At 41.3% G+C, this 18,903-nt stretch overlaps 1 protein-coding gene across 14 annotated transcripts; it reads left to right on the top strand.

Moving 5' to 3' along the window:
- The first annotated feature begins 11,299 nt into the window (after window positions 1-11,299).
- Window positions 11,300-17,193, top strand: LOC124262446. 14 transcript variants are annotated; one of them, XM_046696947.1, is made up of 6 exons: window positions 11,300-12,051; window positions 13,585-13,729; window positions 15,347-15,947; window positions 16,053-16,169; window positions 16,214-16,265; window positions 16,400-17,193. In XM_046696947.1, exons 1-3 carry the CDS (start codon window positions 11,386-11,388, stop codon window positions 15,730-15,732), a joined length of 1,197 nt encoding a protein of 398 aa, XP_046552903.1. In that variant the 5' UTR covers window positions 11,300-11,385; the 3' UTR covers window positions 15,733-15,947; window positions 16,053-16,169; window positions 16,214-16,265; window positions 16,400-17,193. The 14 variants fall into 14 exon arrangements, with proteins under 14 accessions (XP_046552903.1, XP_046552897.1, XP_046552894.1 ...); XM_046696941.1 differs by having other exon boundaries at window positions 16,214-16,320; XM_046696938.1 differs by adding an exon at window positions 16,356-16,399 and having other exon boundaries at window positions 16,053-16,320; window positions 16,444-17,193.
- Window positions 17,194-18,903: the final 1,710 nt, after the last annotated feature.

Here is an 18,903-nt window from a genome sequence, read left to right as displayed (position 1 = left end):
CTTTCGGTAGAACCCCGACCTTCCGATTTCCGGGCAGGCGTTCTCTTACCAAGAGTGACTGAATAAGGTTTTACGCCGTTTGTATCTTAACTACATCGCAGCATCGTCGTAACTGACCTTTGACAAAATGACACATCAACCACTGGGCTACCCCAACGCATAAACGAAATAATGGAAATATACTCCCCCCTAAAAGAAACGCATCATCAAAATAGCAATTTCATGTAGCAATGAAATAAAACGTGATTCATTTTACAAAAGGTTTTGCTCTGTTTATGAGTCCTATGGTGTTTATGTTTTGAAACATCACAACAAAACGCACCATCCGTAAAATACCCGTATTTAACAGCATGATTTTCAATTTTGGTGGGTAGTGTCACAGAATACACAATTCACATGCAATGCACGTGACAGTATGGGAATCAGATAGTCTCAATGATGGGTATAAAAGGTTGATCGCTGTCTGTCGATTATTCACTGTATTTGGAATATTGCTGACGAACGCAAAATGCCACGTCTAAGTGAAGCCAACCGTCATATCGCCATTGGTTTGCCTGAAGCTGGCCAGTCTCAACGAATTCAATGGTGCACCAACGTTCAGGCCTGGAACCAACCGAATTGGCGTAGAATCTGGTTCAGTGATGAATCACGATTTCTATTGGAACGACGCGATGGAAGAATGCGAGTGTACAGACGTCGACGTGAACGTTTCGCCGACGCTTGCGTTCCCCAGGTGGACAGATTAGGCCGGGGAAGTGTTATGATGTGGGGAGCGATCACCTGCGGTAGGAGAAATGATTTGGTGATGATCCAGGGCAACCTGACAGCTCAACGGTACTGTGACGAAATCCTACGCCCACACCTCCTTCCAATCATTGATCGCCAGAGGGAGTTGTTTCAACAGGACGATGCCAGGCCCCACACAGCACGTCACACTAGAGACTGCCTCCAGAACCACAACATCAATGTGCTCCCCTGGACTTAAATCCGATCGAACATCTGTGGGATGCCCTGGACAGACGGGTGCGACGCCGTAACCCTCAGCCCCAGACACTTCAGCAACTCGCACAGGCACTACAGGCAGAGTGGGATGCGATTGGGCAACACGAGATTCTGAGACTTATTCGTTCGATGCCGAGGCGATGCCGTGCAGTTCTGGATGCCCACGGTGGTCACACGAGGTATTGACTTCAGCGCCACCACACCTCTCCATGTGATACTCAAACTGACTTTCCTCGAGTTGGTGCCAAAGACGGATAAGTCTGCATTCCCAGTGTGCCTACACGATGTTTCAAAATTAACACAAAAATACAGTATATATGCATTTCTTTTGTGGTAGAGTATATTCAATCAACAGAAATGATTCTTACCCTCACAAAATAACTTGTACACGCTGGAAAAAATACGTACAGAAAAACCTTAATCAGGACCCCGTATATGCGGGCATTTCTGTGGAAAATGATTAAAAGTATAAATGAAGCGAACTTAGCTTGTAATTCGTATGTGTGGACACTCGTTAATCCGGACTTTTTTACGAGTAACATATTTATACACTCCGGATTAACGGGATCCACTGTACACACCAAGGGTCATATAGTTTGTGGTCTTAGATGTCAACCAACCACCGCGTGTAATACTGTATGATTAATGAGGGTGTTGGTGGACAAAGGTGCGCGTTGCTTGACTACAAACGCTATTATCGCCAGGTATTTCCTGGTGACATTAAACCCGCCACCATCAAAGAGCGATGATGTCACCTCGTGCCCCAGAGGAAATACTCCGACCAATGTGGTGTATTATGTTACCCACTGAAAGCTGCTGGAGATTGAACATTTATGATAAGTAAGACAATGGATACTGTTGTGAAACAAGTTCATGAACACACGAGTGAGTTTCGTTTTACGCCGCAAGCTATATTCCACCAGTATCATGTCTTGGGACACCAGAAATGGGCTTCACACATTGTACCCATGTGGGGTCGACGTGACCAAATCTTTAACCAACAGAACAAACCAAGAATATTAATGTTCATTTATGCTTTAACCACTAGACCACCCCACCGCCCCTCAAGAACACACGATGTAGAGAGTGGGGTACTAAACTTGCACCTCATTGACATAATGGACCAAAAAGACCAATCTTACTTGACTCTTATTGATCCGGTCTTAGAAAAGTGAGTGAGTGAGGGAGTCTTTAACGTCACATCGGCAACATTTGAGCCATCCCGCAACGAGAACAATTTATGCATTGGAATGGACAGGAAACAACTAGAGTATCACAGATTTTGACTTAATACAAGAATGTTATTATAAAAAAGACATCTCTCTACAGCTACAGATCGCCAACAACATAGGGACTTACAGTACCTTTGCTATCCGCCTGGGCTCCTTTCACGAAGCAACCTTTACTATTAGCTTCACCTTAACACCGAATTCTTTAACATAGCACTAAGGTTAACTTAGTGACTTACGACCACCTTAGTGCTTTGTGAAAGGAGCCCCTGGTCTCCACCTGGATTTATTTCACCTCTTTAGACGCTGTGGATTATCTACATTTTATCTATCATTAAAAGAACACACATGTTCTCCCATACCCACTCAGGATGACAATATTTTTACGGTACTTCAACCCACATAGATTGCAGTGTTCCGAAAAGTCTCAGTTAATAACCGTAAACTAACGATTTATAAACTATTTAAGTGTATACATAAAATGATTATCAACTTAACAAATTACCTTTAAAATAATCAAATTAAAACTAATAAGATTAACAAGATCCTGCTTAGATGATGATTTGGAATACTGATCCATTTTGATAGAAAAATCAATAGTCAAGTAAATTGTCTGAGGCGACGTAATGTTGCTGAGTATACTTTTCTTGGACACGCCACGAACTTATGATTGCGGGTTCGAATCCCAGTTCGGCCCATTTATGTTTCTTGGTTTCTCAGCGCCAAACCAATGCGCGTGGGTTTCTACTAAGTTGTGGCCCAATTGCGCAGACCGATGCTCATGCTGTTGATCACTGGATTGTCTGGTCCAGACTCGATTATTTACAGACAGTCGTCTTTATAGCTGGAATATTGCTGAGTGCGGCGTAAAACTAAAGTCTCTCACTCCCTCACTCCTAAGTTGTGAATGTCATAGACCTGCACCATTTAAGGAATTTCACCCACATGCCTTCATTGATATAACGAAAAAACTGTTCCTCACTCACTCACTCACTCACTCACACACTAACCAACACAAGGATTATGTGACAATCGCCAGTTATATATCACTCGGTCCGCCGACATCGTCATGTAAAAATACCTTCTGATAAACTGACTTACAAAAGAAAGTACACACCCGGGGGACAACCTTCAAACAAATAACGTAACTATTTTGAAACGTGCTCTGATTGTAACATATCGTGTATGTGTTGACAAAATAACACATTTATCCCTTAGTGTATAGACCTATGAAGATCCGGGGTAGAATTGATCTTCAGTAAACCATGCTCGTCGTATGAGGCGACTAACGGGATCGGGTGGTCAGGCTCGCTGACTTGGTTGACACGTCATCGTTTTCCCAATTGCGTAGATCGATGCTCATGCAGTTGATCACTGGATTGTCTAGTTCAATTTCGATTATTTACAGACCACCGCCATGTATCTGGAATATTGCTATTTATAAACTCACTCACTCACCTTAGTGTATGGGGCATGGGATATCATATCTTTTGGGAAATAACCCGAAAGCACCAGTTATGTACTTTCTTTGGTACTTCAGTGTAGAACGGTATAATCAACTCACATGTCCTTTAATAACACATTACGTCATGACTCAGTCACAACGTATTTAAACAACTGCGTTCTATGAGTGTTATTACAATGATTAGTTATTTGATTAAATTATTAACCAGGCGAAAACTTACAGACCAGCCAAGTACAGATGAACACTGTTCGTGTAATGAGTGAGTGAGTTTAATTTTACGCCGCTTTTAGCAATATTCCAGCAACATCACGGCGGGGGACACCAGAAATGGGCTTCACACATTGTAACCATGTGGGGAATCGGACCCTGGTCTTCGGCGTGACGAGCTAACGCTTTAACCATTAGGCTACCCCACCGCCCCTCATATTATGAGTGTTTAACAATTATTGACAGTAAAAACGTGTCATTACCGTGAGTCACTGGCATTTACAATGGGTATGATTATGCAAATTGTATAATTTCACCAGTTTAATGACACCGTTTCTCCAGATCCGTTGAATTAAAAAAATTCGACGCCGAGACCGTTATACAGTGTCTTAGGATGGGAAGCGATGGCCGATACAAGGAAGTAAACATTATCTCCCATGAATGAGCTTGGTGTCGTCTTGATGAATGAAATCTAAACTTCCACTATAAACATGTCTGTACGTCACTGTTAGAATTCAGCATGATCAAGTCGCCTCCAGCTGAGATCGACAGTTGGCACAGTGGTGCAAGGTGTCATACACCTTCAGGCCAAGAGGTTGTAAGTCTTTGACCAGTCATTTATTTAGTTCATACCTTTCACACCGTCAAACTGTGTTGAGCATGATTTGTTTAATAGATATATAACGGCGGTCTGTAAATAATCGAGTTTGGACCAGACAATCCAGTGAGTGACAGCATGAGTATCAATCTTCGTAACTGGGATACGATGACGTGTGTCAACCAAGTCAGCGAGCCTGACCTTCCGATCCCGTTAGTCGCCTCTTACGACAAGCATGGGTTACTGATGACCAATTCTAACCCGGATCTTCACGGACGTAAATATGTATTGTGTAAGTACAAGTATACACGTGTTGTAGCAGTACGACTAATAGTAAGTCTCTCACACAGAAACCGAAAGAGGATAATGAAAGTTCTGACAACTAAGAGGGACTAGTTGTTTAAATCTCTCGCGCTCACACTACCCATACACGATCAGCACACATTTCGGTATCCCCATTAAATGCGATTTGGGATTAAATTACTCCAAATTATCGAAAATAAAATAATATTTCCGTGAACCATAATATTAAATGTTGAATCCGCGTGGTGTATTATATCATATATTCCACCGTGACTTACAGCGAAATTGGTACGATATTATCATAAAGCTGTACAGGTAAACCAAGCTAATTATATCGACTTATCAACTTGTGTGATTCCTTGTCAGGGGTTGAGAGTGACAGAAAGAAGGGCGACTATAAATCACGAGGCGGAAGGTTTGGTATCCCGCCGAGCTTTTAAAGGGGCTGGTTTGAAAGTACGTGGTATGACTAATCGTACATCTCTCATACATAACGCGAAAGAGGAAAATGAAAGTATATTAAACAAAAAAGATCGACCCTTGAACTTTTTATAATTATTCCCGCCCTAGCATTCATACACACACAACACACACGTCTGGGGCACCATTTCATGCTTCAAAATCCGACACAAAGGGTCCTATTACATATTACCTGCAATATAATAATTTCAAGGAAGGTAAACCGGCACTTTACCTCATTTTGACCATGAATACATTTCTTCTTTCAACACGGCAGGATTCATCTAAACATGACAAACGTTTTGGACACGGAACATGTTTAAGTTTATGGTTAGGATGAACAGAATATTGCAGTGTTTTTATTATAGTACTTTGGTCCATTGGCGAACAAAATCTATACAGTATTATATATAGTCTCTGAATATATATAATTTTGATAGAAACAAGATAGTCTCTGAATATATAGGGGCGGTGGGGTAGCCTTGTGGTTAAAGCGTTCGCTCGTCACGCCGAAGACCAGGGTTCGATTCTCCATATGGGTACAATGTGTGAAGCCCATTTCTGGTGTCCCCCGCCGTGATATTGCTGGAAGTGAGTGAGTGAGTGAGTGAGTGAGTGAGGAACAGCTTTCCTGTTATATCAAGGAGGGCATGTGGTTGAAATTCCTTAAATTGTGCAGGTCTATGACATTCACAACTTAGGAGTGAGGGAGTGAATGACTAACGCTTAGTCTCTGAATATATATAATTTTGATTGTAACCAATAAACCCATGTAAATTGAAAAGGAGCCCAAAGTAGACCAGCGATTCTGAACCTGGGGACTTGATTCATTTAGGGCTTTAGCACTGCAGGGAGGGCTAGGCAGTAGGGAAAATAATATGGTTCAGGGACTGTGAGACAGATAACATTACGGGCTTTGAACAGCATTGCAGAAAGTGTTGGTTGGAAGAGAAACAGCGTGGTTCAGAGTGAGTGAGTGAGTGAGTTTAGTTTTACGCCTCACTCAGCAATATTCCAGCTATATGGCGGCGGTCTGTAAATAATCGAGTCTGGACCTGACAATCCAGTGATCAACAGCATCGGAATCGATCTGTGGAATTGGGAACCTATAACATGTGTCAACCGAGTCAGCGAGCCTGACAAACCGATCCCGTTAGTCACCTTCTACGACAAGCATGGGTTACTTAAAATCAATATTCTAACCCGGATCTTCACGGGCCGTGGTTCAGCGACTGTGAGAAGGGCTATGTTACATACTATACACACGTGTTCACTAAATTTAAATTAAAATTCGGAATATCGCTTTCTATTATTATGAAGAAGTGTGGATTTTACAAAATCCGTTATTTCCTTCGCACTTTACCATCCAGTAACATCCGATGTGTATTTGTCAACCCCCATCCATTCGTCTATTGCAATGTTAGACTCACATTTCGTAAAACCATACCATTTTCGAAGAGATCGTCACGAAAGTTGGAAAACGGAGACTGCGTTTCTATAGACACGCTGGATTTTTACTTCTAAGTATAAATATGGTAATTCCCGTTCTCGGTGATTTACGTGTAGAGACACCAAACTGAAACTAGGCCACACGCAATTCAACGTCCGCTACTGAATCTGATGGGCGAGATGATTCGCCTCATCCAGTACGTAGCGAGTTTCAGGGAAGAGGCGGTAGGAGGGTGTTAGGGTGGTGGCGGAGGGAGGGAGGATAAGGAAGGGTCCTGAGATGGTGTAGTGGTGGGTAGAAGGGATGGGATGGTAGGTGGGGGGAGAGAGAGATCGGGTGGGGTGGGGGGTGTACATAGGTTGCGGAAACAGGACATAAAAGGCATTTCTATATATTTTACTTTATAAGGTTATTTTGGGTTTTTCCCTGTTATCTGAGCTAAATCGGTTTGACCTATCGTATAGTCTTGTTGTTATGTTAGGCTCATGCTATAAATGGTTCGTTTGTTGTTTTCTGTTGTTTTTCAAGCCACACAGCTAATTATGGGGATTTCGGTAGACTAACGCTTAGTCTCTGAATATGTATAATTTTGATTGTAACAAGTAAACCCATTTAAATTGAAAAGGATCCCCAGGGAGACCAGAGATTCAGACGCTGAGAAAATCTAGACTTGCTTCATTTGGGGCTTTAGCATGCAGGGAGGGCTTGGCTGTATGGAAAATAATATGGTTCAGGGACTGTGAGACAGACTAGGACCGATGGCCATGCAGGAACTGCAACCTATGCTTGACATATCAGTGAATGATGTCATATGCAACCTTTCACACCGCCGGTTCACAATGATAAGCTGCCAACACAGTCATCGAGGCTTAAACACACTATTAATCAGGTCACCTCGTCACAGCATTGATAAGGGGCGTCCCCACCCTGAGTACGAAACGTAAAAAAATACCCAAAAATCGGCTGTAAAACAAGTGTAAATACAATACCACTGTGATATCTAACGAGATCTTTTGTATATCAACCCGAGACGATCAGGGTGAGATCAGGTGTTCAAAAACCCTTAATTGTTTGTTGTTACAGGCGACTAACGGGATCGGATGGTCAGGCTCGCTGACTTGGTTGGCACATGTCATTGTATCCCATCTGAGCAGATCGATGCTATTGCTATTGGTCACTGGATTGTCTGGTCCACACTCCTCGAATATTTACAGACATGTGTGTGTGTGTGTGTGTGTGTGTGTGTGTGTGCCTCTATTCGTGTCACGCGTACTACAGAAGAAGAGAAGAAGATAAACTAAAATATATTGTTACATGCTCTACATATATCATAATGCCAATAGGATACAAATACAGAACAATTAAGCATCCGACCCTCAGCCCAACACGATATTACAAATTTAAATACATACCACAAGCCAAAATAAATAAATAAATAAATAAAAAAATAAAAAAATAAATAAATAAATAAATAAATAAATAAATAAATAAATAAATAAATAAATAAATAAATAAATAAATAAATAAATAAATAAATAAATTTACACCTGAATCAAGCAAAATAAATAAATAAATAAATAAATAAATAAATAAATAAATAAATAAATAAATAAATAAATAAATAAATAAATAAATGTACACCTGAATCAAGCCTATCAATATGGTTTAGTAGGCTCAAATGTTGTAAGGGATCAATCACTTCCTGACGTCCCCCGGATTAACCCACATTGACACAATAAACGTAGAACGAACAAAAAGAATGTACTGTACGCTGGTGACCCAAAACAGTCAATGCCGAGCTGATCACGAGGTGTTGAAATTTCGCGACCTTGAATGACTTGGTGTTCGGAGCGCCGAATTATCCAGGCGTGAGAGAAATCTATATTTAGAGCTGACGTCAAATCACTGCAATGACACGCGGATGTGAATTAATAATGATCATCCTTTCACTAAATACACATCCTGCTTCACGTTTTGCGCTGGGCTCTTCTCACACAGGATCCAGTGATCTATTTCAACGGTTACATATTACGTAGAGACCGTATATTGTATAGCGTATAAGTCATTCTTTATTCAATAATTTCAGCTTGTCAGACACTCAGGCACGGAGTTTACATAAGCTGCTTTTTACGGTGGTGAGAAGTGAAACCGACAGGAGACAAATTATTCCATGGTTTATTGATATGGGCAAAATATTAGACATCCAGAAGACCAATCTCACAAAGCCTAGCCTGTCAACGAACCGTCTTTCAAGTAGGTTTTCATAATACTAGTTTCATAATACTAATTGTGCTTGTTGGGACCATGAAATTATATCGAGATATCCGAAATATCGAGACATCCCTATCGAGTTAAAAGAGCTAGAATAATGATAAATTATGAAGGATTTTGCCGGGACCGAGATGTTATATCGAGACAACCGAGATATCGAGTTATCAGAGTTCGACACAACGGTCCTCGACTATATTTGGTGGTCGGGTCCAGTTTACAAGTGAATATGCCCGGCTGATATCATTGAGCTCAACAGGTGATGAGTTGGAGATTTTGTTTGTTTGTTGGCGTCGCAATCAGTAATATTCCAGCTATATGTCTGTAAATAATCGAGTACAATCCAATGATCAGCAGCATATCAACACTGATCTACGCAATTGGGATACGATGACGTGTCAACCAAGTCTGATAGTATGACTACAGGATGTCAGGATTCTACCTATGTTGACAAATATCTCTATGACAATAATCATTATGATAATGTTCTTGATAAACATAAATAATTTTCTGAATTTCATCTTCTTTTATTCTTTGATACAGCGTTTCAGGGCCTGTTCCGGCCCCATCACCAGGTAAAACTAAAGCAGCCTTCACACTGCAAACTACAGTTTGACAACACCTGTTGTCAACCTCGAGTTTGAGAGTGTGAACATTCCAACAACTCGCCACCAACACCAATTTTAGAGTTGTGAGACTGTTGTCGAGAAATAGGATCGGTCTCTATTCTCACCAACTTTTCCATGAAACTTTCGGTGTTGTCGGCCATAGATGGCCTTGACATTCAAGTGATCTGAGCAGATTCGCAGAAACGAAATTGGGCTATCCGATTGGTGGAAAATATAATATACTGTAAGATTTTGATTTTTATACTGTAAGATTTTGATTTTGCAATAATCCTATATTTTGGATGATGTATGGGGCAGTAAATTCTTAAGAATAGTTTTAGAGGTTGTAAAAATGCATTCGATATGATTCCTTTTTAGGAAATTATATATAAATATTTAACTTCTAAAATTATTCTTACAAATTTACTGCTCAGGTCACTTAAATGTCAAGGCCATCTATGGCCGACAAGTGAGTATGATTGCCGATATGGTTTTGGAGAAAATGTCTGCTTACTGTCGAGGAAATGATTTGTAGATGTTGCAATAAGTTTTAGACCCGTGGAATGGCGCTGCGGATCGAATCTAGCCCTACATAGGTGCTGTCAACGTGGCTGGAATTAATAAACGAATTTAAAAGGTGAGTTTTCGCTGTCTTGGGTGATCCATGATTTTGGCTTGGAATTGCGGAGTTTGCTGTTTTCGGTGAGTCGTGGCGTATAACTTTTGAAATAATGATCCTATTGTCACCATTTATAGCTCATTTTGTAGGGAAATCATCTCGCTTTTGATCCGTAGACCTCGACGGGGCCTTAAAAATAGTTTACGTGGTGAAATCTAACTTAGATTGAGGAGGGGGTGGTTCCGTCATTACATCCCTTTCCTTTTATATAGTACTAGGGTAGGGTCTATACACCTATATGTCTTTGTAACGCTATTTTTAAGCGTGACACGCCCCTGTGGATCCTATGTCGGTAAATAAGTACATCAGACATTAGTGGGAGACCACGTACGTTTGTCGCTAGAAGTGAATAACGGGATCGGGGGGTCAGGCTCGCTGACGTGGTGGGTGCATGCCATCGAATCCAAATTGCTACACCCACGCCCCCTAATTTATAAGCATAATTTTATAATATTTAAATGTACAAAATTACTGCCCCCTTTAGCATGTGTATAAAATTGATGACCCCTAACTCCCCAGAACAAAATGGGTGACCCCCTTTAATATTATCATACCCCACCCCCACCCCCACCCCCGCCATAAATTATGCACGGTCTCCTACAGATCACATTCAAATAGTGGAAATAGTGATCAACAAATAAACAAAGGAAACTCTTCGTTGGCTTCACTCATGTGAAATAGTGTGACGAAGTCAACTTGGTGTTGTTCGCGGTTCTGTATGAGTTGTTCATGTATAACACTCGACATCAACATTGAATTGTGAATTAATTCAATTACACAGTTTGTGCCACGTCATTAACTGATGTGGATTTTTTTCCGAATGATACTCCATACTTGTAGACACAATTATTAAAAAAACAAACTGGAATACGAATCAGGAACTTGTGCGCTGATCAAATTCCCCGGGGGTTTCTCCAGCGATGTGACCTACTTCGCAACACTCGTGATTCAACAGGTTTTGCCGCCCGGCCATTCAGGAGGCTAGTCACGTGATACAAATGTAATGACGTCGTGGGATTCCCCATATGTTGCAAGAAAAGCGCGAGCGAGCTGTGCGAGAAGTAGTCTTGACGACACGTTCGGAACTGAGCTTGATGCAACCTTGCCCCAACGGACGATGGGATCGCGTGGTGATAAAGTCACTTTCAAAGCACAGAACGATATGAACATAGAGCGAGAATACGGACAGAACGTTACAGTGAATATGGAAAACAACAACGGCTCACCCAAACAGATTAGTTTTAGCAGCTCGATCACCGACAGACGGGAGTCGTCACAACCAGCTAGAGTTGACAACATGATGCAGAGACAATTTTCTCGTCAAACTAGCAACCCAGATCGGGATGTGTGTGTAGTCTTACCGAAGCGGTTAAACAGTACAATTGACAATACGACTTCAGTGGAACCGCTGCTGAACCAGAAAAATTTACACCGTCAATTAAGTCAAAGTCCTGACAAAAGTAGAGACCGTTCTAAATACCCGACACCGTGCTTTATCAGACAGATAAGCAAAAACACTTCCAGAGTCATCAAAATAGTCGTGATCGTTTCATTACTTTTGAATTTACTCCTGATTCCGTCCCTTGCAACGGTGGTGACTCTTTTATTTCGGGACACGTGTAGTGCGCCCCCTACCCCCGGGCTTGACGTCACCGACTCTCTCTGTTTCCCGTGTGGGGAAGCGGGTATCCCGGGGGTGCCAGGAGCTCTCAGGACAAAGAACGGCTTCTGTTGTGGGTCAAAGAACGACGTCGATTTACAACGCATTCTCAGGCAGCGAGTTGTAAGTATAATTTGGTCATATAAATATTTTATTCAGTTCTAAAGCCTCAGTCTTATGATAACCTTGAAGATCCATGTTAAAAATTGTCTTCAGCCATGCTTGTCGTAACAAGTCAATGACGGGATCGGGTTGTTTGTCTCAATGACTTGGTTGATGCTTGTCATCGCATCTGTCTTGTATGGAGGGCGGTTGGGTAGCCTGTTATTTAAAGCTAAGACGCCGAAAACCAGGGTTCGATTCCCACATGGGTACAATACGTGAAGCCCATTTCTTGAATATTGCTAAAAAGGCGTAACACTAAAACTAACGTACTCATAGATCGATGGCAATCAATAAATCTGGTCCAGACATAATTATTTACAGATCGATATCATGTAGCGTTATCTTTTACAGAAACTGAAACACGGACAAATATTCTATTGATCCCATAGATATAGTCTCTCGTACAGACCCTGAAGCAAATATATCCAAAAAAGCCCACACAAGTCTAGAAAATTTGGCAAGTCTAGATTTCCTCAGCTTCAGGGCTCCTTTTCATTATATTTTATATTTTTTTACTATGAACTTTTTTCAGTAAAATATGTTCATTTCAGAGACTAGTTGTTAGTCTACCATAGATACTAAGTTCAAGTCTGTTGATATCTAGGGCTATAATTAAAAATAGCCTACGGAAGTTGTGTAAGGGAATTCCCCGGTGGATTCCGCAGCGTTGGATGGGCGATAGGTCACAGTTCAGCAAGGATAAGTTATGTGAGGGTCTAAAGTACAGGGAACACTTGTTCGTGCTCTGTCTGTTTTTCGAGGCCACGATTCCGGAAGTTGGGGTTTTCCAATCACAAACTGACGTATCATTTCTTCCGTGTATTCATCGTTACATGAAGTTTTGTAATGTTTTCATTATTTATTCAACACTAAACCTAATTTTTCAAGACGTTGGTTATAGGTTAAGTCTCAGGCAACATTCTAAGATCAAATACAAGTTAAAGTAATATTGTGGTTCGAGTTTGTTTTTATCACGAATTCAATTCCACTACCGTATTTTCTCGAATAAAAGCTGGAGTTTCGAATAAATGTTGGACTCTTTGATTGAACACAGGGTTGTTTCATTGAGTGAGTGAGTTTGGTTTTGCACCGCTTTTAGCAATATTCCAGCAATATCACAGCGGGGACATTAGAAATGGGATACAATGACGTGAACCAAGTCAGCGAGCCTGACCACACGATCCCGTTAATCAGCTCTTACCACAAGCATGGGTTACTGAAGACTAATTCTATCCCGGATCTTCACTTTATTGACACATGCCATCGTATCACAACTGTGTGGGTCGATGCTCATGCTGTTGATCACTGGACTGTCTGGTGCAGACTCGATTATTTACAGACCGCGACCATATCTAGCTGGAATATTTCTGAGTGCGGCATTAAACAACTCAAAACACTCTTTTATCAATACCTTCGGTTTGTAATTGAACTGACATATTTACGAATCCACAAGAATCCTCTGCAAAATTTTCATTCCGAATTTGTTTGCAGCTCCAATCCACCGCAGCGCTTGTCCATTCAAGAACTCCTTGCACTGCACAAGGAGGCCATGATGTCAAGAACAAAGGACCCACAAGAAAATATTTCAAGAAAACAGCGGCTCATCTGTTGGTTGACGTTAAGGCAACACAAACAGGTAATTGTTCAAACATTGCCTGTACTCGAAGAAACCTCAGACAAGTTAATTCTAAAGACGTATTACCAACGTTGTCATGTTAAGAATTTCACTGTTTTCTATGGGTGCTAAAATTTTAAGTTATTAACTGATATATTCCTAAATCCTCCCAATGAGGGTTAATAAACACATTGTCAAGTCAAAACATTGATTACACAACAGTCTCGTTTCCGCTGAGCTTAGTACAATCACCAGTCCAGAATTTTGAGACCAACTCATTCAACTGGATATATAAATATTAATCAGTATTATTTGATACATCTAATCACAACATATATTGCAACATTACGCTACTTATCCGAGCAAACGCGTGGTGCAGCGTGCTCTGACAAACGGAAATCTGGAAATCTCAAAACGAGGCTCGGCCGCGTGAAAGGTTTGGCGGCCTTGTACGGCCTTGATATTATATCAATCATTCTGTACGTTACAAAAATACACTTATTAACTGCAAAGAATTGTGAATCATTGTACGATCTCTTCAAACAGGGGCAGTCTGTGACGTCTTAGTTAAGGACTAAATTTAAAATTAAAATTCTTTTGTAAATGCCATTTTCTTATGAAACAAGAATTTGGACTTTCGTGTAACCATAGTTGTAGTGTCTCTTTTCACTTTCGCACGAGAAACGTCGGATCGGCTGACATGTAGGTCATTGTCTGAATTGGTTAATGAGGCGCATATGTTTCCCCTTGCATAGTCTCAGGAGAACAGCAAGATTTATGGATGTCAGCTTCTTTATTGTGAATAACACGACGTTTCGGAGTGTATCCTTACCCCTTCATCAGGTGAGTAAGGCAGTAAGCACCGATACGTCGTGTTATTCACAATAGAGAAGTTGACATCCATAACTCTTGCTTTTCTTTTGAAAATTCCACTTCTAAATGCCCTTCAAAGATTTGCATGGTCTCGTTTTTAAGAGTAGTTTTTAAACATTAAAATGATAATTAGAATACGTGTGCGACTTATATTGACCGCTTAAGGGTCGCCCGGCCTTCGAAATATCACCTAGGGTGTTAAACTGGGCCCCGTCTCTCACCGCACAAAACCCGCCCACAAAACTCGCAATCTCAAAAGGAGTGGCAAAACAGGTTCGGTATGAAAATGATTTTGAACAAATGGCTGGTTTTCCCGCCACGTGTGGGCTATTTACAGCTTTATTTGAAAAACCCACACGTAAACACGACCTCTCGACTTTCGTTGTATCATGTATGGTTTCACGAGAGACAGTTACCCACTCAAGCGTGAAACATTAAACTGGTCTTTGAAATCGTAGACGGCAATACTGCAGTTAGACGATATTTTTCATAAATTCTCCAACGAAGGACCGGGTTTCCTTCGATTTTTCCCCGTATGGTTAGAACTAGACTTGCACAAGTCTTTAAGGTAATAATTTATAGTATAAATTCTAATTTCTAAAAAAATGTAAATTACAGACTGGGGTCCTCTTATCTAGACTTGCCTCTTTACAGTATAGAATTGCTATACATACATGAACTCAGCACTCAGTACAGACTTGGAGTAAGGGTAGGGTGGAACATGCAAAACTGGTTTCAATTCTAAACTATCATTATTTTTTTCAGCGAAATCCATAAAATGGATGACGAAATCTTCAGGAGGTATAGCGTTCATCCAGGGGGGTCTGACAGTCAGGAATTCAACCATCCGGGTGAAGAAAGCCGGTATTTACCGGATCCATAGTCACTTCAGTTTCGACACCTTCACAAACGCATTGGGATATACAAGATACATACAGGACCACTTTATCTACAAACTTTCTTCTGGGGAAAAATCGATCATACATCTGGTGAAGACAGTGTTGGAGAAACGGAGGTACGAGTCGAGTGACGTCAGTGTTGGTGTCGTGAGTCTTCGTGATGGAGACGAGATCGGTGTGGGTATAAACAAGTTTCGGTACCTGTATAACATGGAGGTGGCTAACACGCTTGATATCGAAAAGATTGGATAGATCATGGGCGTTGTTTTGCTGGCGAAGCAAGTCTTTCTGACTATGAAAGATACTGAGAGTGAGGTGGGTTAACGTCGCTTTGAAGACTACCACATTGAGGTCACGACCCACTGAAACCCATGACATGATATGGTGCTGACAAACCATCTATAGAAATCATGTAGGATTCGATCCCGAACATGAAAATAACAAGACCTTCAACACAAGTGAGCTAGGTGTCACTGTGTGTCATGTGTCGGCGATACACTGTGGAGACAATCATGTGCCAGGTGTCACTGTGTCATGTGTCAGCGATACGCTGTGGAGACATCATGAGCCAGGTGTCACTGTGTGTCATGTGTCAGCGATACACTGTGGAGACAATCATGAGCCAGGTGTCATGTGTGTCATGTGTCGGCGATACACTGTGGAGACAATCATGAGCCAGGTGTCACTGTGTGTCATGTGTCAGCGATACGCTGTGGAGACAATCATGAGCCAGGTGTCATGTGTCGGTGATACACTGTGGAGACAATCATGAGCCAGGTGTCACTGTGTGTCATGTGTCAGCGATACGCTGTGGAGACAATCATGAGCCAGGTGTCATGTGTCGGTGATACACTGTGGAGACATTCTTGAGCCAGGTGTCATGTGTCAGCGATACGCTGTGGAGACAATCATGAGCCAGGTGTCATGTGTCGGTGATACACTGTGGAGACAATCATGAGCCAGGTGTCACTGTGTGTCATGAGCCAGGTGTCAATGTGTGTCATGTGTCGGTGAGGTGCTATAAAGACAATCATGAGCAACATTGTTGCGATCTAAAAGCACGGCCAGTCAGATGGCCATTTCGTCAATAACAAAGAAGACACAATTTATGGATCGCATCACAATTTATAATTAATACGTCACTATTACTGTAAATAAAAAAGTTCATGTCCATAAATTGTGTCTACCTTGATCTTTAATAATGTGATACTAATATCAAATGTATTAAATATATGGATAAAAATGAAATATATTCTCAAAAAGAATTGTTCAAAATAAATATATTTTTAAAAAGAATTGTTTGAAATACTGGAACTTATAGATTCCTTTCTTGCATACAACAAAGTTTGTTAAATTGAAAGTACTGGCTATGTCAGAACGACAATATTGTGTTTGTGTCGTGAGATGTGCACGCCTTTGTACATAGCGAGCGGGCAGCCGTCTTCAGTGACGTCACTATAGGTTGTGTATAAGGTCAACATGACACACATTTTCAATCGGATATTCTCGCTTATCTACAGTGACGGGTCGTGCGCAGACCGCTTGTCAATTGACGATAACAAGAGGAGCACACCAACTGAGAAACCAGTTAACAGAACAGTACTCCAAGATAGTGCGTCACGAGTTCTGTCCCCTGAATGTGTGACTTACCCGGGGCTTGTATATGTGATCGATGTTTGTGTTTTTTTGTTTTTAGTAAAATCATTTGAAGAAAGTATCGCTTTTTATCCAACTCAAACGAATTCTTTGAGGTAAAATTGCACAGAACAGAATACTGGAAAATAGTAATTGATTATCCGACAAGACAGATTCCACTGGTTGGTGTTAAAATGAAATAGTGACAGGTTGAGTGAGTGAGTTATTATTTAACGTCACATCGGCAATATTTCAGCTATATCGTGACGATTGTGGCAAACAGAGTAGGTGAAAATTATATGAATAATGAATCTACTGACCGTGGGCTGACAATTTCCACTTATGTTCAAACTATAAAGGGTTTAATTTCGTGCTCAAAATGCCTATACCAATGATAATAAAGTAGCAATCGCCGTTTTATTTATCACTTTTCAATAAATAGTGCATAAAGACGTACCATGTTGATTTCTTCATAATCGTTACATCATCATAATTATGTCATTTCAGGGTGTTAGTCAATAAGTTACCCTTCTACCTTTTAAAACAATTTTGAACCTGGCATGTCGAAGATGGCCGTACAGTTAGTAAACCCTACTTGTTACCAGGTAAGGGCCGTGATGTAAGGGATGATGTAAGCTCAAGTTACACACTCGCATGGTCCATGGGGAATGTTAAGTCTAGGAGTGAGAGGTCAGAAGTCTGTAGCTCCTCAGTAACCACATTTCATTCATGTACTGGCACTCTGCCATACCAGAAATAAGTCAACACCAAGTTTTATACTCACATAGGTTTACTCGATCCCTCTCGTCATTACAAGGTGACGTGGTCTGGACAGGATAGGGCAAGCTCAGCACCAGATGTGGAACTGATCGATCGCGATGCGAACCTTCTGCTGACTCTGCAACCTGCACCACGTTCTAGTGCTAACCCATCTTTTTAAGGTGTTCGAGCCTGCTCCACCCTTGTCACATGACCACATACAATCCCCGATTCGTTTATTACAATGGTCTCATGTCGTACCTATTCGTTTAAAGGTTACATCATCTCTTTCGGTCTCATGTGGTTAAAGCGTTGGCTCGTCACGCCGATGATCGGAGAATTACTGTAAACTCATCGGTGACTCCGCCGTTAATTGCTACTATTGCTAAAAGCGGCGTCTTTTCTCAGTTCTGTTACTGTTACTGACAGTTATCCTGTTCTCTATTCCTTAGTTTATTACCAAGCAGTACCAGCATTGATTCTATGACGAAATAACCGTAAGTCTCAATAATAGATTTGTGATACGTGTCTTGTATAACGGATGCAATTTTCACCGTATAACAGACACCACACAGCGGTGGGGTAGCCTAGTGGTTAAAGCGTTCGCTCGTCACACCGAAGACCAGGGTTCGATACCCCACATGGGTACAATGTGTGAAGCCCATTTCTGCTGTCCCCCGCCGTGATATTGCTGGAATTTTCCTAAAAAGCGGCGTAAAACTAAACTCACTCACTACACAGTGCAACCCCCAGATACGTGGACAAGAAATCCAAAGAAAGTTTAAGAAATACGATCAATTTGCAAAACATCATTATTTATAAATGCCCCCTTGCTCATGATGAAACTCGCTCGCTTCCGCAGCAATCACATCGACCCAGTTAACAGGGGTATTTCCATTCTATGTTTTATAACACATAGGGCGAGGTTTCCAGGAACAACTATTTTGCTATGCCTCAGGCATACAGTGTCACAGACCTGTGTGCGGTGGCCTTGGTACCCCGAGACATTAATCTGTCTCTTTGAATGCC

Source organism: Haliotis rubra, unplaced genomic scaffold (assembly GCF_003918875.1).
Source record: "Haliotis rubra isolate DU_JTF1 unplaced genomic scaffold, ASM391887v1 Scf84, whole genome shotgun sequence".
Taxonomy (NCBI): Eukaryota; Metazoa; Mollusca; class Gastropoda; order Lepetellida; family Haliotidae; genus Haliotis; species Haliotis rubra.
The sequence above is the reverse complement of the archived record's forward strand: the minus strand, read 5'-3'. Positions and strand labels throughout refer to the sequence as shown.

What these genes read in the sequence shown, in the direction of transcription:
- LOC124262446 (XM_046696947.1), top strand. Translation starts at nt 11,386, where the DNA reads ATGGGATCGCGTGGTGATAAAGTCACTTTCAAAGCACAGAACGATATG. An exon ending in GCATTCTCAGGCAGCGAGTT is followed by an intron (nt 12,052 to 13,584) that starts GTAAGTATAATT and finishes ATTTGTTTGCAG; the next exon opens with CTCCAATCCACCGCAGCGCT. An exon ending in CGTTAAGGCAACACAAACAG is followed by an intron (nt 13,730 to 15,346) that starts GTAATTGTTCAA and finishes TATTTTTTTCAG; the next exon opens with CGAAATCCATAAAATGGATG.